Raw genomic sequence first — 22,266 nt, forward strand, 5'->3', positions numbered from 1 at the left:
GACAATTCTACTTAAATCCGGTAGCTCTCCTGCAAAGCGGCCCCAAGTCCTGACAGTCCGCTAACTAGGTATTGTAAAGTATTGTAAAGTATTGCACTTGGGCAAAAATAATGAGAGGCACAAATACAAGATGGGTGACACCTGGCTTGAGAGCAGTACATGTGAAAAGGATCTAGGAGTCTTGGTTGACCACAAACTTGACATGAGCCAACAGTGTGACGTGGCAGCTAAAAAAGCCAATGCAATTCTGGGTTGCATCAATAGGAGTATAGCATCTAGATCAAGGGAAGTAATAGAGCCACTGTATTCTGCTCTGGTCAGACCTCACCTGGAGTACTTTGTCCAGTTCTGGGCACCACAGTTCAAGAAGGACACTGACAAACTGGAACGTGTCCAGAGGAGGGCAACCAAAATGGTCAAAGGCCTGGAAATGATGCCTTATGAGGAACGGCTAAGGGAGCTGGGCATGTTTAGCCTGGAGAAGAGGAGGTTAAGGGATGATATGATAGCCATGTTCAAATATATAAAAGGATGTCACATAGAGGAGGGAGAAAGGTTGTTTTTTGCTGCTCCAGAGAAGCGGACACGGAGCAATGGTTCCAAACTACAAGAAAAAAGATTCCACCTAAACATTAGGAAGAACTTCCTGACAGGAAGAGCTGTTGGACAGTGGAATTTGCTGCCAAGGAGTGTGGTGGAGTCTCCTTCTTTGGAGGTCTTTAAGCAGAGGCTTGACAACCATATGCCAGGAGTGCTCTGATGATGTTTCCTGCTTGGCAGGGGGTTGGACTCGATGGCCCTTGTGGTCTCTTCCAACTCTATGATTCTATGATTCTAGGCTGCTCTGCCGATGTGAGATTAAGCATGTGAGAGCCCGGCTGCCTTTGAAAGGAAGTTCTTTGGGGTGGGAGCAGGGTCACCGCTGCCATCTTTGCAGGCTCCAAGTGCATGAGCTTGACTGCCACGCCAAGCCATCCCCCCACTCCCCACCCCGCAGGGCACTGCCCAGTCCACTTCATCCATTAAAGCTCCCCTGACAGCCGCTTCCTGTCCCAGTGGAAACAAGATCTCTGGGCACTGAGTTATGCGATCGCACAGCTGCTGCCTTTGAGCTGAGCCAGAAAAAGAAGGCAACGCCTGGACAACTGGGGAGTCAGGCTCTCCATCCCCTCCCCCATTAGGTCAGGAGTTTTGTTTCTCAACAGGCAACTTTCCAGGGGCTGCATGTTGTGGGAATGTTCAGGGATGCAGGAGAGGATATATTGTTTGATTATAGCCTTTCCAACTTGTGTTAACAAGTTCACAATTTAGCAGAGTAACATCCCCCTTTTAAAACTCACAGCGGATGTGTTTGCTCAGGCTCGCTAAAGCCTCTATACCAACTGTTCTGGTATTTTCCCCTTATTCTCTCATAAAAGATAAGACATGACACAGTCTTCTATAAAAGTATAAAAAGAGTTTACTCACTCACATTCTGCTCACAATCAGATCCCAGAAGGCAGACTTAAGTTAGAAAACATACACCTGGAAACTATCTCATAAGGAGACAGTCCCTTTGTCCTCTCTTGGCTGGAGGCCAAGAGAGCATCTTTGGCTAAGCAGATGTTGCTTCTTTGACAAAAGTAGTCAGAGAGAGATGGCTGCCCTGCCCTGTGCTTTTGTTGTTACCTGCACAGGTGAGGCCATGCCCACCTCTAGTCACATGCAGAGGAGTCTGTCCCAGGCCAGAAGGAAACAGGAAGTTTAGCTGCTGGCTGGACAAACATTTCTCCCCATGTGTAACATGTTCACTCTAGGAATGTTGTACTTCACTGCTCTTGTGTTTCACATCCCACACGTGTTCGCAGAGGAAGGGGCCCAGGGCAGCAGAGGTCAGAGCTAAGGTGACGACATTGTGTGGGAACGACCAGAGCTAGGGGGTGGCGTGTCAGCATTGCAAGCAGATGGTCCCAGTTTCAATCCCTGACATCTCCAGGTAAGGCTTGGGTTGGGAGATATCCCTGCCTGACATCCTGGAGAGCTGCTGCCGGTCAGTGTGGACAGTACTGAGCTAGATGCACCAGTGGTCTGACTCACTATAAGACAGGTTTCGATGTTCCTATGGCTGGAGTCATGAATGGTTGGACACAGATGAATGGTGGGAGGAACCAGCTGTGGAACCCCCAAGGGAAGATGGCTCAGATTCTGCCCAGGGAGTGGTGGTGGGACAATGAGTGGTCATAGGGAGAAGATGGGGAGAGGTTGTCGGAAGCTGAAGGGTAACAGGGCTTAGTGAGCTGGGAGAGTCTGTGGCAGAGATAAGTCCAGAATCAGAAGCAGGAGGCCAGGAAGCAGAGATGAATCTGACTGGTGAAGTGTCACGTGTGTCTCCCCCTCCTACTACAAGCTCCCCTGCCCACCCATCTCCCAGACCCAGAAGAGGCATGAAAAGGGTGGTGGAGAGGTTGGCTGCACACAGGCAGTCTCAGATTGCTAGTAGAGCTAGGAGACTTAGATGGCTGTGAGGAGGAAGGGACTTTCAATCTCTGCAACTGATTTTCATGGAGGAAATCCACCAGAAATGAGCTGCTGCATTCATTAGGTCTGACATCCAACGAAGACTGTGGATATTGTTTTTGCTAATGATGAGTTAACTCAATCTTAGAACTCTGCGATTAATCAAACTCCAGAGAGAGCTGCTGCCAGCCAGTGGAAACAGTACAGAGCTCGCTGGACCAGAAGTCTGATGGCTTCGCTGGCAGGGGCTGATGCTCCCTGCCAAAGCATCTGGCCTTCACCAGATTAGCGAGAATATGGATGCTTATCCTCCTCTTTTCTTTTAGGAGAGGGAGAAAGATTTCCAGTTGCCAAGCTTCGGTTACTTTGTAAGGTTAAAAAAACACACACCACAAGATATACCACAAAATATAATTTTATTTCTTTACAAAAGCAAGCCTTTGTACAAATAAATATATTTCCCATAATGCAAGGCTTTTATTCGGCCACTCTCAGCCCCAGAGACACTTCCTTAGACAATGGGGGTCCCTCCACATTCTACTCCTGCCGCTTTTATTTGGAAGAGAAAGTCGCAATTAGATGACACTGCCCCCCCCCCCCCAATGAGGCTTGCCCCTCAGCTGGTTTCAGGTCCTGAAAGTTGCCATCATCATCACCTAACTGATATTTTGTCTGCTCTGGATTTGTTTCCTGCAAGCAGCGCCTTGCGGGGTAAACAGAAGCCTGGAAGGGGGCAGATTTTTCAGCAGGGAATTGGGTGTGAGAGGCTGTGATCTGGGCCAGGAGCATGTTCTGTATTGGGGCCCCATGCCTGCTTTTTCTTCAGAATAAAAGTGCCCAGTTTAAGCAAATGGAAAAAGAAAATCAGAATGTGGTTTGGTGCGGAGAGAGACTAGCTTGTGCTCCGAGCTGCCCTTACAATAGTACAATGAAGAACCCAAGAGGCCTGGAGATGCTGAATGCTGCCCCCCAGGCTCATCTCCCTTGCCTCCAGGCCTCCCCCTAAGCCATGTCTCCTCTCCATCCCAGTGCTCCCCAGCCCTGCCCCTCTTTGAATGTTTTGACCTAGCTGGGATGTGTCTTTTATCACTGACAATGGTTCTTGTTTGCCTGGAGAGAGTGTGTGTGTGTGTGTGTGTGTGTGTGTGTGTGTGTGTGTATGTAAACTTCTGGTTTTTGTCTGGCTGGAATGCAGCCAGATGCACAAAGGTAGAGAGTCTGTTGCTCTGCTTGCTCCCTTCTGCCCGTCCTTGCCTTCCGCTGGCATGTGGCTCCCAGAAGGTTCCCAACAAGGCAATGCGGCCCTTGGATTAGGAAAGGCCCCTCATTCCTGCACGGGCAGATCAGCAAACCTGTGCCACACTTCCTTACTCCCAGGCCATGGTACCTGGAGGACAGGGGCCTCACTGAGGGGTGTGCGGCATCTCTGTGCCTTCGTCCTCTGGTTTCGCAGGGCATCCTGTTAGCCCAGCCCCTGCTAGGAGCAGCCAGGTTAGGTCTTCAGGCTCTCCAGGGCGAGAGCAATGAGGCCAGGCATGCTGCGGTACAGAGAGTCGCTGGCCAGGCCAACAAGACCGGTGAAGGAGGTGGATCTGTGTCCAACGGTGGCTTGGACGCGTGCCCTGTATAGGCCCTTGGAGTTCTTGGAGCCCAGATCCACGAGGATCTGATTGGAGAAAAGAACAAAGAGGCGTAAAGCGAGAAAACAACGGCGGCAGCAGCATAAAGGAAGCGAGTGGGGGGGCCAAGACAATGAAGGCCGCAGTGGAGGGCTATCAATGGCTACTGGCCCTGGTGGCTATGCTGGGCCTCCAGAGTAGAATGCAACAACGCATCAAATGCAGCTGATGCTATTCAATGGACCTCTAGTGTCCAGATTGAGGGAAATAATAGTACTGCTCTATTCTGCCTTGGTCAGACCATACCTGGAGTCCTGTGTCTAATTTCGGGTGCCACAATTTAAGAAGGATGTTGACAAGCTGGAACGTGTGCAGAGGAAGGCAACCGTTGTATTATGAGCATTATATTAGGGAAAACTGTCTTGCAAAAATGTGTACATATTAGGCAGAATTTGCACTAAAAAGCCTAGTGAATTTTCACGTGTACTGTGGCGGCATGGGGGATCAGCAAACTGATGTGGGAATGTGGAGATCTGAATTTAAGATGAGCACAAACGAGAATGGAAAGAAACCACAATTGACAGATCCTCTCATTCCTCACCTCCTGGAAGGTCATGGCGAGGTCCCTCTCAGGCACTTGAAGGATCCAGCGGTGCATCTCACGCACGGAACGGACCTGCTGGGCAGATTCATTGACGCCCCGGCAGCTGGAGCCTGCAGCAGGAACTGAAGGGGAGTGGGATGGGAGGCAGGTGGATAGAAGATTTGGGAGAGAACAGGCAAAGTATTTCAGAGCAGAAGGGAAGATTCTTGTTGGAGAGAAGGCTGCTGGGCTCTGGAGCTGCACCTTTCCTCCCAAGGCAAATGGCAGCTTCAGGTGGGGCCGATTTTCGTCGGGAGTTGGGGGGGGGGGGAATCCTTCCTCTGCCCCAAGGCCACCCTGCCCATAGCTCCCTTGCAGCTTATGAAATACTTGTCCATGCTGATTTATGTTTACACATGCACATTTGGAAATAATTGCTCTAACTTAAAAATAAATACAGGCAGCGACCGTTTTAGGCATGTCTGATATGTGTGAGACCGTGCATGCGTGCATCACACCGAACCTGAAAGGGACCAAAAAATGTCACCCAAAGGGGCGGAATGGGGTGTTTGCAGGCTTTTTCAATGGGTGTTCCGATTATATGAAATTTCACGTGAGCGTCCGGTGCCTCAGAATGTAAGCCGTGCACAAACTGGTCGCTGCCTGTGGAATATATCTCACTGTAGAGAAGACTATGATCAGGTGAGCTGTGCGGCTGATCCGTCTGCTAACCAGCTGTTACCTGCTGATGGGCAACTTCAAGGCCCCTATTGCACACCTTCTTAAACTGGACTTAGACTGGACAGCCCTTCAAACAGAGGACTGGCTTCCCGACAGCCCATCAAATAGAGGACTTTCCTCTGCAAAGGAGGACATGTGGCCTCTTTGCTCCATACTAAGCTGACAGGCTTTGCCCTTAGATCCACCAGGTGATGTTCCCTCCCATACGCTGTTAGGCTCCGCCCCTTTACCCAAGGCCCCTCCCCTCCTTCTGTTTTGAGGAAGCTTCGGACAAACCTACCTTGGGGGAAGGTGTCATCCTTTCCCCAAATGGGGCCCACGTTCCCAAGGCTGCGCTTTTCCCGCTGGGGGTGGGCCTCGCTGGCCAGGGAGTCTGCCACAGAGCAAGATGGGAAAGTAAAGGTTTAAGAGTTGGGGAGAAGCTACGGGGAAAGTCACAGAACAAAGCTAGCTTGCCTTGCTTTGCTCATAACCTGTCTCTCTTCTTCCCCATCAGCCAGCAGTTGGAGGGCACCAGGTTGGTGAAGGTTGGACAAGGGGATCTTTTTTCCTTAATCCTAATTACCACAGGGGAAGGGGGGGAGAGAGAGGAGGGGGACAGCTGGGGAGGGGAAACAAGGGAAAGAGGGCGGATAGGGAGAAGTGGAGAAATTCTGCCAATGGCGGTTCCCCTGTTTCCTCGGGGTAGAATTCTGAATAGGTATCACCATTGCTATTCTTTTATTTGTTAGATGCCAACTATGAAAGTCTCCAGTTATTATGTGAACTGATTAAAAAACAACAACCAAGCACCAAAAACCATCACAGAGCAATTTACGGAATGGCCACAGCTTAGTGTCAGAGCATATGCCTTGCATGCAGAAGGCCCAGGCAGGCTCACGAGGCTTTAATTGAATCATAGAATTGGAAGGGACCATGAGGGTCACCCAGTCCAAAACCCTGCAATGCAGGGATCTTTTGCCCAATGTGGGGCTCGAACCCACAACCCTGAAATTACGAGTCTCCTGCTCTGACGGAGCCATCCAAGGCGCTCTGTAAAACACTGGGTTCTCCAGTTGTGAAAGAGTTGATGGGTTAAAACCAGCATTTGAAATTGGGCTTGCAAAGTTGTATACAGCCCTGACCATGGGATAGTACAAAGCAGGCCGTTCCAGGCCAAACGGTGCCCATGTGCTGGTGAGCGGAGAGTTCCATCCTGCTGGGCGGCGCTAAAGGAATACGCTAGTGGTGCAGACCCCTCCCCACCACAGGCCATCATAACACCAGAAGATTGATTGACTGGTGGTGCTGCCCACCTGCCAAGGTTGGCCTGCAGGGAAGTAAAGATCTGGCCTCCTTCCACCCCTGCAATGTAAGCTTCTTGATTCATTCTAGGGACTGACTGCTCTGGTACACCATCCTCCAAGTGCCCCAAATAATAATAATAATAATAATAATAATAATAATAATAATAATAATAATAATAATTTTTTATTTATACCCCGCCCTCCCCAGCCAAGGCGGCTTACAAGCAATAATAAAAACAAGATGAATGATTACAACTTAAAAACAAAAATAAAATACAACATTAAAATAATGGAACATTAAAATATTAAAATGTAGCCTCATCGCAGGAGGAGAAGGAAAAGAAAAAAAAAAGAGAGGGAGGGAGAGAATCAAATTGGCTCCAAGCCAAAGGCCAGGCGGAACAACTCTGTCTTACAGGCCCTGCGGAAAGAAATCAGATCCTGCAGGGCCCTGGTCTCATGAGGCAGAGCGTTCCACCAGGCCGGAGCCAGAGTTGAAAAGGCCCTGGCTCTGGTTGAAGCCAATCTAACTTCCTTAGGGCCTGAGACCACTAGGGTGTTGTTATTTATGGACCTTGAGGCTCTCCGTGGGGCATACCAGGAGAGGCGGTCCCGTAGGTACGAGGGTCCTAGGCCGTGAAGGGCTTTAAAGGTCAAAAGCAGCACCTTAAATCTGACCCTGTACTCCACCGGGAGCCAGTGCAGCTTGAAAAGCACTGGGTGAATATGCTCCCATGGCAGAGACCCCGTGAGGAGCCTCGCTGCAGCATTCTGCACCCGCTGGAGTTTCTGGGACAGCTTCAAGGGCAGCCCCGCGTAGAGCGAATTACAGTAGTCAAGCCTGGAGATGACCGTCGCATGGATCACTGTGGCCAAGTCGGGGCGGGAAAGGCCACAAATACAAAGCCACCCACCCACCTTCCCATTTTTGGTCCTGCCCCATGGCCCATTCCATACCATTCAAGGCAAGACCTTGGGGAGTGGTGGTGGTGGCTGCAATGGTGTCTTCCTCCTCTGTCCCAGCTTCGGGGGAAGCATCCTGAAGGCCCACTTCTCTTCGCAGCTGCTGAAGGAAGATCCACCCTTGTTCCTGCAGCTCCTTCACCTCCCCATCTGCCTGCTGTGTTTGGAAAGAAGGCAGAGGTATAGCTCAGAGTGAGCCGATAGGTAGGTCTGTTTGGGGCTGGCAAGTGGCCTGGCAAGTCAAATGGCTGACCGGTTCCAAACCAGAAGAACTGCCAAGGAATGACTAGAAAGAGCATAATGGGAGGACCTTGAGAACAAAGAGACTGGGTGTCCTCTGGATGTTTTGAACTCCCAGCAGCCCTAGCCAGATTTTTAACTCCCCTGCTTTGCTGAATATCCATCCTGATGAAGAGTTCTACTGGGCTCCAAAGCTTGCATGTTTTTCGTTGGGAAGGGATTGGGGGCTTTATTTCCTCCCAAAAATAAAAGGGTCAGTTTAGCCAAGGGGCAGGTAAACTAAGGCCGGGGGCTGGATGCAGCCCAATCACCTTCTAAATCCAGCCTGCAGACGGTCTGGGAATCAGTGTGTTTTTACATCAGTAGAATGTGTCCTTTTATTTAAAATGCATCTCTGGGTTATTTGTGGGGCATAGGAATTTGTTTTGTTTTTTTCCTTCAAAATATAGTCCGGCACACCACATGGTCTGAGAGATGGTGGACAGGCCCGCAGCTGAAAAAGGTTGCTGACCTCTGGTTTAACCTTTAGCCATGCTTGCTAATGTGATGTAATCTGCCTGTTCCTCGGCTTAGCTGTGAAACAAGGGGGTGCTTCACTGCACCACTGATCGATATTCTGTGTCTTTCAGCAACACGTAAAACGCTGCACAAAAACCATCTGGATGCCATCACAGGGGCGATTTGTGTCAGTGCCCTAAATGCATCTTCCCCCAGTGCTTTATTGTTGTTGGCACCTGTCTGTCACGGGGGACAATGGAGTATGCCTCTAGGGGTGAAGTCAAACCGCTGCATTAATGGCACCAAAGTGCTTCTCACTTATATTGGGGGAGGAGCAGAAAGCTGCAAATGAACCATGGGTCCCCTGGGAGAAAAGCCAAGATACTTTGCTGCTCAGGGAAAAGGACGAGGAGGCTTCCTCCCACTCCTGCTGCACGAACAGAAAGTGACTGTTCACTGGCTGGCTGGCTGTCGGCTCTTACTTCAAGCCCTGGCAGTTAGCTTAGGGCAGTGGTTCCCAATCTTTCATAAACTCATCTCAAGTGCCTCCTATCCTATAAAATGCATTATATAGTGGTACCTCGGGTTAAGAATTTAATTCGTTCTGGAGGTCCGTTCTTAACCTGAAACTGTTCTTAACCTGAGCTACCACTTTAGCTAATGGGGCCTCCCACTGCCGCCGGAGCACAATTTCTGTTCTCATCCTGAAGCAAAGTTCTTAACCTGGGGTACTATTTCTGGGTTAGCAGAGTCTGTAACCTGAAGCGTCTGTAACCCAAGGTACCACTGTACAGAGTAGAAGTTTGTACAACCCACTAAGGAAGATAACAATACAATAAAATTCAAATAGTAACAATTAATTGCACATTCAATCAAACCTCTGTTAAAACTATTTGGTGTGATTAATTCAACAGAATGGATGACCTGATTGAGTGATACTAGCTTTTCAAACTCTGATAGTCATTTACACCTCCAGTGCCCCCGTCCCCCTCGCCTCTTAGCACCCCCCCCCCGGCAATCTCATCACCCTGCAGGGAGCTGTACCCCCACTCTGGGAACCACTGATTTAGGGGGTGGGTGACAGGGTGGGTGACCTCAGGAGGAATAGTGGTGGGAGGTTGTTGCTGACACCCAGCAGCTCCCGCCTGAAGCAACTGCTTGTCTTTGCTTTATGGTAGGCCTGGGCCTGCTGCCTAATGAGAGTAACGCCACGAAGCTGACTGAAACTGTGATCCATATCTCTCTCCTCTTTCTATGGCTTCCTGTCTGCCTTTGCAGCCAGAGTGCTGCTCCAATCTTGTCTCTCTCTTCCCCTCCCCATTCACATACCTGCAGGAACAGCTGCTCCTCCCCGCCGGCTGTGGTTCTCGAGCCCTCGGCCAGGGCATTCAGCTCCTGCACCCAGTCGCCCAAACTGGGCCCCGTGCCCTGGAACAATGAGGCAAAGGAGGGGAGGGTGGACCGAGGAGGCCTGCAAAGAGACACTGAGTAAGGAAAAGGGTCTCAGCCCATCTCTATCCCAGCACCTCTGCTCCTGAGTCGCCCACCCACAAGCCTGCCATGCAGCTTGTACGTCCTCTCCCAGGTGTGTCTCTGAGTGTTAGGCTCTAAACACATCAAATTGTGTGCAAACAAACCAATGAATTCTCAATAAACAGCTTGCCTGGAGGGGTCCCTAGTATGAGCATTCGGAACAGCCCTTGCCTACAGAAACCTACTTCTTTAACTCTCTCTGTAGCTAATTGTGTGTTTCCGTGAACCGTCACTGAGTAAAAATGAAGGAGGCTGCACATTTCGGAAGTCTGGCCAGGTTCACCTCCTGGCTTTGAAGATCTCTTCCCTGACCCCTCTCCTATGCCTATCAATGCAACCTCTCTTTGAAATGAAAGGTTTTTTAACATCAAAGGAACAGTATGGTAAGAATCTAAAGGAACAGCAGCTCAACACCTTTATTGGGGCCAAAAAGAAGAAGAAGTTGCAAGTAAGCTTCTGGGTTGATCCAAACCCTTTGTCAGTCCGGATATTATCTAGGGAGCAGATCACACATGGACTTAGTCTATGCGCACTGTGCACATGTATAGTAGGCTCCGCATGTGAGTTTGCATAAACACGTGGAATTAGAGGTGGGCCGGTGGGCACGATCCACCTGAGTTTCCGCTTGCATTCACTGCCCTTTGCCAATACGAAAGTACAATTGCTATGCCTGTTTACAGCAATTAACTCTAGAACCCCAACGCTTTGAGATTTTGAACAATTTCTTTTACAGGACTATGAAGTAAATAACTATCAACAAATCTGATTTTCTCCCGCCTCTCTCTTTCTCTGTGGTTATAGTAAGGTAAATGAGGGAGCGGGTGGCGCTGTAGTCTAAACCACTGAACCTCTTGGGCTTGCTGGTCGGAAGGTCAGCAGTTATAGTATTGTTCCCTGATTAATAGTGGTGAATTTTGTATTTCCCTACTCCTCAGCGAGCATCATGGTCCCCAAAAATTAAAATCCAAGCCAGAGAAGAACTCAGTAGCTCCCCTGAATCCTCTTCCTGTATGCTTCCCTTCTTGGCTGCTCTAATGGGAGAGTGCTCCCCCCCCTCTCTCTCTCTCTCTCACACACACACATACAAACACACACACACACTCTTCCCACTCAGCACCATGCCACTATGCCTACAAGCAAGGCACCAGGAGAACAGAAACACAGGTGTCGCCTTACCTCCTGGGCGAAGTCTGGGTTTCTCGTTTTTGCATTTTCCTGGCATCCGGCTGCAGGCTCTCTCGCCCACCTCCTGTGGCAATGACCGCCTCTGGCTCTGCAACCTGCTCTTGGGGGTAATGCGGGTGTCAGTCTGGGGTAGGGGAGAAGTGCCCCTTCCCCACCTATGGTGGCTGCAGCACGGCTAGGGACTTTAGCCATAAGTCAGTCATAATGTGTTCTGATGGTACTCTCTGTCCCTGGGTAGAAATAGGGCCAGGAACTGTGTCCCTGTAGTTTTCAGCTGCAGGTGGAGATAGCTCTGGGCGCTCACAAGCCATTAGGACCAAGGTGAGTATGAGGATGAAACTCCGTTGATGAACAGCAGCGGAAATGGGGCAACAGGCATTCCTCAGGTCTAGGACCATTGCTGCAGAGGATGCATTGCAAATTTTCTCCTGACAAAGTCAGTCTATATGCTTTGAACAGAGATATAAAGGCAGAAATTCAGCAGGGGCTGCATTTCCTGGAATAGAGAGACGATGGGGTGAAACTATAAATTTATTTGGCCGTGCAAAAATGCATCCTGTTAAAGACCTAGAAATTCAATGGACATCGCAGCTTGGTTTCTCCAATGTAGCAAAACATCTTTGTCTGGGATTTTGTATAACCTGGAAGTTGGCAAGCAGATGAAATGGGAGAAACTGTGTGCCAGAACCCCAATATTTCCTCAACAGTAGGAACACGGGTAGCACTGTGGTCTAAACCACTGTGACTCTTGGGCTTGCTGATCATAAGGTTAGTAGTTTGAATCCCTGCAATGGAGTGAGCTCCTGTTGCTCAGTCCCAGCTCCTGCCAACCTAGCAGTTCGAAAGCACACCAGTGCAAGTAGATAAAATAGATACCGTTGTGGCGGGAAGGTAAACAGTGTTTCCGTGCGCTCTGGTTTCCATTATGGTGCCAGAAACGATTTAGTCACGCTGGCCACATGACCTGCAAAGCTGTCTGTGGACGAACACCAGCTCCCTTGGCCTGAAAGTGAGATGAGCACCGCAACCCTATAGTCAACTTTGACTGGACTTAAAAAAGGTAAAGGTAAAAGTAAAGTTACCTTTTTAAAAAAAGGTAAAGGTAAAAGTAAAGGTAAAGGGAACCCTGACCATTAGGTCCAGTCGCGGACAACACAGAAACGCCGTTTACCTTCCCACCGGAGCAATACCTATTTATCTACTTGCACTTTGACGTGCTTTCGAACTACTAGGTTGGCAGGAGCTGGGACCAAACAACGGCAGCTCACCCCATTGTGAGGATTCGAACCGCCAACCTTCTGATCGGCAAGCCCTAGGTTCTGTAGTTTAACCCATAGTGCCACCCACGTCCCTACCTTTTTTTTACCTTTACATTATTTCCTCAACACTAGCCTTCCAGAGGTTTTGGACCACAGTTCCCATCAGCTCCAGCCAGCGCTGATAGTTTGTGTAGTCCAAACCTCTGGAGTGCAACAGACCGGTGAAACCCGAGCTACAAGATCCCTTATATAAATTCTGTCTTGATCCCAAGACATGGGCCAAGGAGTACCTCTGGAATCCTGGCGTGCTCGAGGAGGGAAGAGGTGGTGGTAAACTTGCTCCATGAATTGGGGGAGGGAGTGTGTGAAGAACGAGAAGTCAATCTGAGTGCGGAAAAACTCCTCCGCCCGACGCAGGAACTCCAACAAGGTCTGAGCATATGAGCGCAGCTCTGGGGAAAACAAGTTAAGAGTGCTATAAGAGCAACACAAGAAGGAGAGTCCTGCAGCTGGGTCAGGTGAAAGGTTCATCTGGTCCCATATTCTATTCTCAAAAGCCCCAAAGCAAGACCTGAGTCCCACAACAACTCTCCCCACTTCTGATTCTCAGCAACTGGTATTCAAGAGGTATACTGTCTCCAACAGTGGAGGGAGAAATGTTTGTCATGGCTAGTTGCCATTGGCAGCCTTATCCTCAGTTAATTTGCCTGTAAGACGCTAAGAGCAAGACTCCAATGAAAGCCTCCCATGCTGCCATCATGGGTCCCAATCGGTTCATTGGAGATGCCATGTACACAGAAAGGAAGATGGAAGGATACCCAAGGAGGTGCTCTATGAGGAGCTGGGTTCGGGTCCCAGGCTAGTTGGCAGACCAACTCTGCGTTACAAAGATGTCTGCAAACAGGACACAAAGGCTGGCAACTTCAACCCCGCCATATGGGAATCCCTTGCAGACAAGCACAGTGCCTGGAGATAGTCAGTCAGGGTGTACATCCACAGCAGTGACCAAAGGAGGAATGACTGCGGGGAAGAACGCATGGTGCACCAGCATCAGCACAACCAGACACCTTCATCTGCTCCAGCTGCAAGGAAACTTGTCTCTCCCGTATCGTTCTCTACAGCCACAGCAGGCGCTGTAACTCTCCAACGGTTTGACCCACAAAGGAGCACTCCTGAGACAGGTGGATGCCAACAACCAACAACACAGAGGTTGAATAGCCATCTGTTAGGAATTCTTTAGCTGTGACTCCCACATTGCAGGGGGGTGGACTAGATGACCCTGGGGGTCCCTTCCAACTCTGCAATTCTATGATCTGATGCTTCCCTCTCAGAGCTACTAGCTGCGTGTGATTTTCACTGAGACCACAACCAAGGTGGGGATTAAAAGCTCCTTCCAACGTGCTTCACTCAGGAAACTGGCCACTCCCTGCTGTACCTACGTCTTTTTAAAAAAGCCATAAAATGTGATCATCCATTTTTCATATCATCTATCATTTGCCCCTACGTGCCTCGAAGATGCGCTCGAGTTTCTCCATTACGCCCCTTTGGGGTATTCGCTTTCGTTTCTAAGAGACACTGAACAGATCACGCTTAATTCCTTACAGTCCAAAAAACTGTTATTTTACATGATTGAAAAGCTATTACTTTAAAAGAATCCGGTATGGAACTATTTTATTATCAGCTGCAAAATTTTAAAAAAATAACCTGCAATTGGAAAAACTAATAACCTGTCCCTTATGTTTCTAAATGGGTTTTTTTTTGGGGGGGGGGAGAGAAGCAGAATGGAATGTGGCATTCATGGTAAAATTAACATTATATAAAATCACAAGCAGGAAATCAAATAACTAATGAATTTCATACAGAATTGGTCAATTTTCATAATGTGCCTGCATGATATAATGTCGTATGTGCTGTGCTCATTATTTCTTCATTTATAGTATACATGATTGGATATTACTGTGCTGAATTTGAGAGAGAGGGAGAATGGGAAGGACAAGGGCTCTGATGCTAGGAAGAATGTAAGGAGAGCACTGCTGGATCAGGCCAAAGGCCCATCTTGTCTAGCATCCTGGTCTCACAGTGGCCAACCATAGAATCATAGAACTGTAGAGTTGGAAGGGACCACGAGGGGCATCTAGTCCAACCCCCTACAATGCAAGAATCTTTTGTCCAATGTGGGGCTTGAACCCATGACCCTGAGATTAAGAGTCTCATTCCCTACCAACTGAGCTATCATGGGGCAGATGCTATCATTGCTACTAGTCACCAACAACCTAATCTCTCATGAATTTATCCAATCCTCTTTTAAAGCCGCCCAGGTTGTCTTACGACCAATCTTTGCAACACACTCAAGAAGCCTTTTCTGTGTCTGAAGAACAGGGTAAAAGTGCTTTATACAAAATAAATAATTGCACATCAGCAGGAACTTCATAATGGACCTTTCAATCTCTCACTCAGTACGTCTCCGAGCTGAGAACCGGCTTTGTCACCAGGGCCCTGGGCTCCGTAAAAGACACTGGCAGCGCTGCTCTGATCAGATCTAAGCCTCTCCTCAAAACCAACAATGCTTTGGAGAAAAACAAGTGTTTATGTAGACCTGATTAAGCCAGGAATGCCACACAGAACAATCAGCCTCCTGGGCCCAGCCTGGGAAGGACAATGGCCCTCAGCAAGACACCAAGAATCCAGTCTGGCTCACTTTGGGGGTGCTTTAAGCCTCAGCAAAACAAGGCATTGAACGGAGCGCCAGAGTACATGGGAAAGAAACAGAGCTTCCCAGGGACACCCTTTTAGGCAAAGGAAGCATGGTGTGCCAGTCTCTCACGTGTGCTGCCTTGGGGGATAGAACGCTCAAAACCAACCGCGTGAAATTCTCAAAGCATGAGGTGAAGTTCAGCTCACAGATATGACCTCGTGAAGAATATGCAAGTCATGTGCTAGGTCACAGTTATAGAGGGAAGGAGTGGGATCCTCTGAACTCCCCAAAGGCTTGATGTCTGCCTTCCTCCATGGATGCTGCGTGGGAGAAGGTGACCATCAAACCTCTGGGAAGTTTAGAGGCTTCCAGCCTTTTCCATCATAATCACAAGTTTGTTTCTGAGCTCAGTTTAAAGTGCTGGCTGTGACTTTTAAAAGCCCTGAACAGTCTGGAAAAAGATTATCTTAAGAACTGCCTCCATCCATGTGACACTGCCTGACCTGCTGAGGACAATGCCTGCTTCCTTCCAGATCAGAAGAACAAGCTGGGGATGGATGGACAGAGCCTTTTCCGTAGTGGCACTTGGGCCATGAAATCCCCTATTCAGAGGAGGCTCACTTCTCCCCATCACAGCTCATCAGGCAGCTGAGACCTTCCCCCTACAAACACTCGTTTATAGTTGCTTCCATTGAGAACAAGTTTCCAACAGCTGCTGTTTTTATATTGATTGTGTTCCTACTGATAGCCATTTTTATTGTGTCATTTTAGCTTTCTTTTAATCCATTTATAATTTTGGATTTGTTGTCTACGCTTCTCATTGGATTTGTCACCTTGAGAATAACTTCACAGGAAGGTGAGACAGAAATGTTGCAGATAACTTTCCCTGCTGTGGAGATTGGCTATCTCTGTGTTCATGTGAGCAGACACCAACCATATACTGATTTGTACAGTAACGGCGAGCCTTCTCCCCAAAACCCAATTATCCCCACCTTGAAGAAAAGCCCACCCAAGTGGACTTAATTTGCCCACATAAATGTTTACTAGACTCCCCAGGACCATTTGTCTCATTTCAGCAGGCTTCAGCAGAGAACTGTGGTGTTTTTTTTAATGTCCCTGCCTGATCCCCTAGAGAGAATTGTGATCGCCGCAGGCGACAAGGCAAATGATTCTTTACAAGCTGTAATACCCTGGGTTCTCATGCTAAGCCTGCTCCCAGCCAGCCCTTGCCATGCCACTCACCGCATTGCTGCCTCTTGGCCTTGCACTTCTCATCTGCAGCATGGGCACAAGCCGCTGGACTAGCAGAGGGGGAGCAGGGCTGGGTGTAGAAGGCACACAGGTGTGAGAGCTCCACTCGCTGCCTATCGGGTGGCAACTGAGCCAATGCCAGCAGCTCGAAGCAGGTGGGCTCCCGGCTGGAGGGCGACTCTGTGCAGAGGATTAGCAAAGGGGAATTGTTGTCAGCACTGCCCATGTGCTCCGGCCGGGAGAGAGGGAGGGGCCTGACCAAGGGTCGGAAGGAACATGGATTTCCCAGCAGGGCTGGCCTGAAAGGCATCAAGCAGGGGTAGGCAGCGCAGCTCACTCCAGGTGTCGCAGAACTCCAACTCCCATCAGCTCCAGCCAGTGTGGCCAAAGGTCAGGGGATGATGGAAGTTGCAGTCCAACAACATATGGAGAGCAACACATTGGATTTGTGAAGCACGAAGAGGTACCAGAGCAAACCCTGCACCCACCCTCAGTTTTGGATTTATTCATTTGCTTGTTTCGTTTAGAGCACATGTACTCCACTCCTCAGCCAAAAAGGCTCCCAGAGAAGCTTAAATACCATCAAAACAAGATAGTCCCTATCTGCAGGCTTACAATTTAAGGAAACACAACACACAAGGGGAAATGTACAGGGGGGGGAGAGGAAAAATCAAAACCCAGACAACAATTTCTAAATAGTCGTTCCTATATTGGCAGGCTGGCACAGTTCAGGGACAGAAGGTGCCTGAAGTGAAATTCACCAACGCCAGACCAATCATGAGGCCCACTGAGTGCCTTGCTTTTTGCAACTGTATTTTGGAGGTACGGTTCAGAGATGTGGCTAATTCGGGCTACAGCAACTCTTCCCCATCTGGGTGCATCCTCCATCATGTCCCATGAACCTCAAAGGTGTGACTGGCCCCAGTCAACCTCCCATTTGTTCTGCCCCCCGTTGGAGGAGTTGGGAGCAATGACGCCAACATTGACACTCACTCTCCATCTGCTGGTGCACCCAGTCTGTGAAGGCGGCGACTCGGGTGTACACCCCAGGCTTCCCACGCTCACCGCAGCCGTCGCCCCAGGAGGTGATCCCGTATAGCACATACCGCTCTGACAAAGGGTCCCAGCAAGTGAGTGGTCCCCCAGAGTCACCCTGGAAGGAGAAACAGCTGTGGGTCCAAAATAGGGAAATGTGCAAGTCAAGGAATCCTGCCCCCCCCCTGCCCTTGCTGGAAAAGGCCAAAGGGCCATTCAGCGCAGAACTCTGTAGCCTCCAGTGGCCAGCTGGACTGGCAGGTCTGGTGCCGTGACGACCACACACCTCAGCAGCATCCTGTTCTCACAGTGGCCAACCAGATGCCTGTGGAGAAACACACAAGCAGGATTCGAGCACAAGAGCAACTCTCCCCTTCCCGTGGTTTGGGAGGCAGGGATGCTTCTCAATTCCAGCTGCTGGAGACTGCAGGAGGGGAGATCGTTTTTGTGCCTGAATCCTGCTTGCGGGCTTCCCACAGGCATCTGGTTGGACACTCTGAGATCTGAGGAAGGCTCTTTGGAAGTTCTTATGGGAAACAGGGAGGGAGGGAGGGCTCTTGCCTGTGGGCTTCCTGGAGAAATCTGATTGGCCACTGTGAGAACAGGAGGCAGGACTACATGACCCAGCGGAGTCTTCTTATAATAGTTATGTGGGCATCATGGCACACCTGCCAGTCCAGCTGGCCGCTGTAGGATATGGCGTTTTCTCTCCCCTCCATGACTCTGACTGCTTCCTGCCACTATTGCCAGCTGCTCCTCCTCTGCCTCAGCACTGCTGCCGGACAGAGCCTGTCAGCTGAGCATGGAGTCAGTGGCAGCTTCTCCCCATCGCTCTCTCCTCACCACTGCTGTTATTTCCTTGCTTTCCCGCTCTGGGCCTGAGTGAGAGGCAAGTGAACAAGCAGGATGCAACTGTGAAGAGAAGCAGGACTATGGAGGTCCTTGTCACTTGACCACTGGTGGAATCGTGGGCTCTCAGCAGATGCCCATCCCTGCCAAGCCCTGATGCCAAATTCTGTGCCAGCAGTGTGCTGGAAATGCCAGAAGGCTACCCCCCTGGCACTGCTCCACTGTCCCTCACCACCCCCTCCTCAGGGAGCCCCCTTACCTGGCAGGAGTCAACACCCCCGGAGAGAAATCCAGCGCAGAACATGGCGCTGGTAAAGAGCTGGCGCCCCAGTGCACCACGGCAGATGTCTTGAGCTAGGATGGGAACCTGGGCTTCCATGACTACATCAGCTCCTGGACCATCTATGGGGCAAGCATATGACATTATGGAGGCATCTCAATTCCCACCACCACCTCCCCACAAAATTGACCACCTTGGCATGGCGATGGAAACCCTTCCCATGTGGCAGCTGGATGAAGCTACAAGGGAGAGGCCAACCCTGCCAGTAGCTCCAGGCATTCCATTTTTTCTAGGGCCCAGCTCCAGATTTGGTGGAGTTCTCATGAAAATTCCTTAGCATTTTAGTTCTAATTGATAGAATTGTAGAGCTGGTAGGGACCAAGAGGGTCATCAACACAGGAATCTTCTGCCCAATGTGGGGCTTGAAGCCATGACCTTGAGATTAAGAGTCTCCTGATCTAACCAACTGAGATATCCCAAATACATATTTTTGTGCGCAAATTTTTGCAACACAAGTTTCTCAACTATTAGCACATTTATGCAATGTGTTTTCACCAATATATGCGTTCACAGGCACACTTTAGCCTAGTAAAGTGCATTTTTGTATGTGGCTGGAAAACGGCATCGCAAAATTAAGAGAAATGCAAATTTCAAAGAGTGGCTGTGTTTCGGTTGGCGTACTGCTTTGGAAAGGGCAAATTCAGTCAGTTTGTTCCGTCAGCTATATGGGAGCTGGGACCATATAATACCAGTCCTAAAGGATCTTCATTGGCTCCCAGTGTGTTTCTGAGCACAATTCAAAGTGTTGGTGCTGACCTTTAAAGCCCCAAATGGCCTCGGCCCAGTATACCTTAAGGAGTATCTCCACCCCCATCACTCAGCCCGGACATTGAGGTCCAGCTCCGAGGGTCTTCTGCTGGTTCCCTCACTGCGAGAAGTGGAGTTACAGGGAACCAGACAGAGGGCCTTCTCAGTAGTGGCAACTTCCCTGTGGAACGCCCTCCCTTCAGATGTCAAGGAGATAAAGAACTACATAACTTTTAGAAGACATATGAAGGCAGCCCTGTATCAGGAAGTTTTTAATGTTTGATGTTTTATTATGTTTTGATATATGCTGTACGCGGCCAAGAGTGGCTGGGGAAACCCAGCCAGATAGGTGGGGTATGAATAATGAAATAATAATAATTATTATTATTAGATGTGAACTAAACCAAATTTCTCCCTCAACCCTAGCCCCCACTCCCCACAAGCTCCTGGGTTGCCCTTCCTCACACTACCTTCATAGAGTGATCCCCAGCCAATGATATAGCAGGGCATCCCTGTGCCCAGTTCCATGGGTCGCTCAGGAAGACACACTGGAGTCACCCAGGCCGATGGAGTCACGGGGCTGCTCAGTTCCAACAGAGCCACATCGTTGTGGAAGGTCTTGGGGTTGAACTGCGGGCAGAGAAAAGAGAAGTTGAGAGTGGAGGAACGGAGAAAGGCCCTAAGAATGGGATCATTGTGGGTGGGTGGAGCAGGAAGAAGAAGAGGAGTTTGGATTTGACTACCCTAAGGAGTCTCAAAGCGGCTAACATTCTCCTTTCCCTTCCTCCCCCACAACAAACACTCTATGAGGGGAGTGGGGCTGAGAAACTTCAGCCCAAGGTCACCCAGCAGCTGCATGTGGAGGAGCGGGGAAGCGAACCCGGTTCACCAGATTACAAGTCTACCGCTCTTAACCACTACACCACACTGGCGACCCCAGCTCACCTTGGGATGGGAAAGGATGCGACTGACCGGAACAACCCGCTCCCCTTCATCCAGCTTTGTCAGGTCGTAATCGCCCAGGACCACTGACCAGGCCAGTTCGTTTCTGCTTCTGCAGGTAGAAAGACAGGAGGGTACGTAAGAACAGTAGCCTACTCAGTCCAGCATCCTGTTCTCACAGTGGTCAAACAGATGCCTATGTGAAGCCCACAAGCAGGATTCAAGCGCATGAGCCCTCTCCCAACCTGCACCAGAAACTTGCGTTCAGAACCATTACTGTCTCCGACTGTGGAGGGAGAACGTAGCCATCAGGTTTGGTAGTCACTGACAGCCTTATCCTCCATGAATTTGTCCGATTCTCTTTTAAAGCCACCCAAGCCATGCGATTTACTCAAGTGCTCATAGGAAGAAAACAAAGCGTCACATCTACAATTATTTGTACCGGCTAACAGATGCCAACCAGCTGTTGGATTTGGCGGCTGGCTTGAACAGTTTGGGTAGGGTTATATCTGATCAAGGAATTATGGAGCTGGGAGGGACTTTGGACCACATTCTCCTATTCAAATTTCCTTGTGTGATCTGGTCCTTGGAGGAGGATCTTCCCCAAGTCTCCCCACCTTCTGGTTGGCAGGTTGCCAGGAGTAGCAGAGCCTTTTTGGTCACAGCACCAAGATAAGCTACCTTGACCTGTTAGCTCGCTTATTCTTTGGCTTCTACAGAGCAGTCAAGGCTCTTGTAGTTTCAAATTATTATCATAAGGGGAAACAGTCTAACAACAACAACAACACAGTAGAGTGCTTCTGTTCAGGGTGCCAGCCATGCCCCCCCCTTCTCCCCTGGTTTTTGGTTGCTGCCCCACCACACAAAAGCAAACAGCGAGCCTTCCATGCCCACTCAGTGTGCTCAATGGATGTCGGCCAGAGCCAATTTTCACTTTAACTGGAGCCAACGGGTTTTCCCGACGCCAGGGGGCAGCAAAGACTGGGGGAAGCTGGACTTTGCTCAATAAGAGCATTAAAAGAACCCCGCTGGATGAGGTCAATGTCCTGTCTAGCCCAGCATCCTGTTCTCATGGCGGTCAACCAGATGACTACTGGAGGCTTGCAAGCAGGTTCTCAGTAGGACAGCCCTCTGCCCTCACGTGATACATAGCAACTGCTATTCAGAGGTCAGACAATGCTGGACTACAGCTACCAGTGGAACGATTGGCAAGGAATGATTGGAATCCAACAGCATCTGAAGGGCCACAGGCTCACCATCCTTGGTTTAAGTCAGGGGTGGGTAACCCTTTCCGGACAGAGGGCCACATTCCCTTCTGGACAACCTTACAGGGGCCACGGTGGGCGGGGACAGAGACAAATGTGGGTGGAGCAATTCATGCAAATTTCCCCTTTTGATCCTAAACCTCCACTGCCATGTGGGATATCTTTGGGAGAAGAAAAGGCTGAGGGGTAAGCCCTACACAAATCCGGAGTAGAGACCCTAAGACAGTTGGGTGGGCGCCTTGTATGCTTCCTTCTGGCAACTCCTGCAGCAAAACTGGTGCCAAAGGCACCGCTCTGCTTTCCTTTGGATCTTATCAGCAAGGCTGAGAGGGAGGTCTTGTCGTCTGGGCAGCCCAAGACCTTCCTACACACTGCCCAGGCTTGCACACACTTTGGTGCTGCTAATGCAGCAGTTTTAACTCCACCCCTGGAGGCACACGCCATTGTTTCTTGAGATAGGCTAGTTTCTACACATGCTCACACACTCCTCTCTAATCTCCATTCAAGCAATCAAGAGGCATTACCTGCCAGGCCAATGCACTCAATGATAGCATGAAGTCTAGCTGGTGAGGGTGTGGCCTTGGGAGAGCCCTGAGGGTCAGAAGTAGGGGCCTAGTGGGGCACATTCGACACCAGGACCTGAGATTCCTCACACTGGCTCCAGTGCCACAGCAGTCTTTTTAAAAAAACTGCACACTGTTCCATGAATTTCACTGAGTAGCAGTACGTTTTTGAAATG

General features: G+C 49.7%; 1 protein-coding gene across 4 annotated transcripts in view; it reads right to left on the reverse strand.

The window, feature by feature from the left end:
• Window positions 1-2,895: 2,895 nt before the first annotated feature.
• PRSS56 (serine protease 56) overlaps window positions 2,896-22,266 on the reverse strand; it is a 29,839-nt gene continuing 10,468 nt past the window's right edge. The window contains exons 6-17 of one of the 4 annotated variants that reach the window (XM_081862351.1): window positions 20,266-20,374; window positions 19,791-19,950; window positions 18,493-18,635; window positions 17,343-17,502; window positions 16,341-16,529; window positions 12,694-12,855; window positions 11,136-11,239; window positions 9,756-9,854; window positions 7,683-7,845; window positions 5,720-5,812; window positions 4,717-4,841; window positions 2,896-4,162 (exon numbers count right to left, since the gene is read on the reverse strand). In XM_081862351.1, coding sequence (XP_081718477.1) covers window positions 3,989-4,162; window positions 4,717-4,841; window positions 5,720-5,812; window positions 7,683-7,845; window positions 9,756-9,854; window positions 11,136-11,239; window positions 12,694-12,855; window positions 16,341-16,529; window positions 17,343-17,502; window positions 18,493-18,635; window positions 19,791-19,950; window positions 20,266-20,374 — 1,681 coding nt within the window. In that variant the 3' untranslated portion in view covers window positions 2,896-3,988. Of the gene's footprint in view, window positions 4,163-4,716; window positions 4,842-5,719; window positions 5,813-7,682; window positions 7,846-9,755; window positions 9,898-11,135; window positions 11,245-12,693; window positions 12,856-16,340; window positions 16,530-17,342; window positions 17,503-18,492; window positions 18,636-19,790; window positions 19,951-20,265; window positions 20,375-22,266 lie in introns of those variants that run through there. The other 3 variants (XM_081862350.1, XM_081862349.1, XR_014156702.1) reach the window with 3 other exon arrangements.

The sequence above is a fragment of the Podarcis erhardii genome (genome assembly GCF_964252035.2).
Source record: "Podarcis erhardii genome assembly, chromosome: 5".
Lineage (NCBI taxonomy): Eukaryota > Metazoa > Chordata > Lepidosauria > Squamata > Lacertidae > Podarcis > Podarcis erhardii.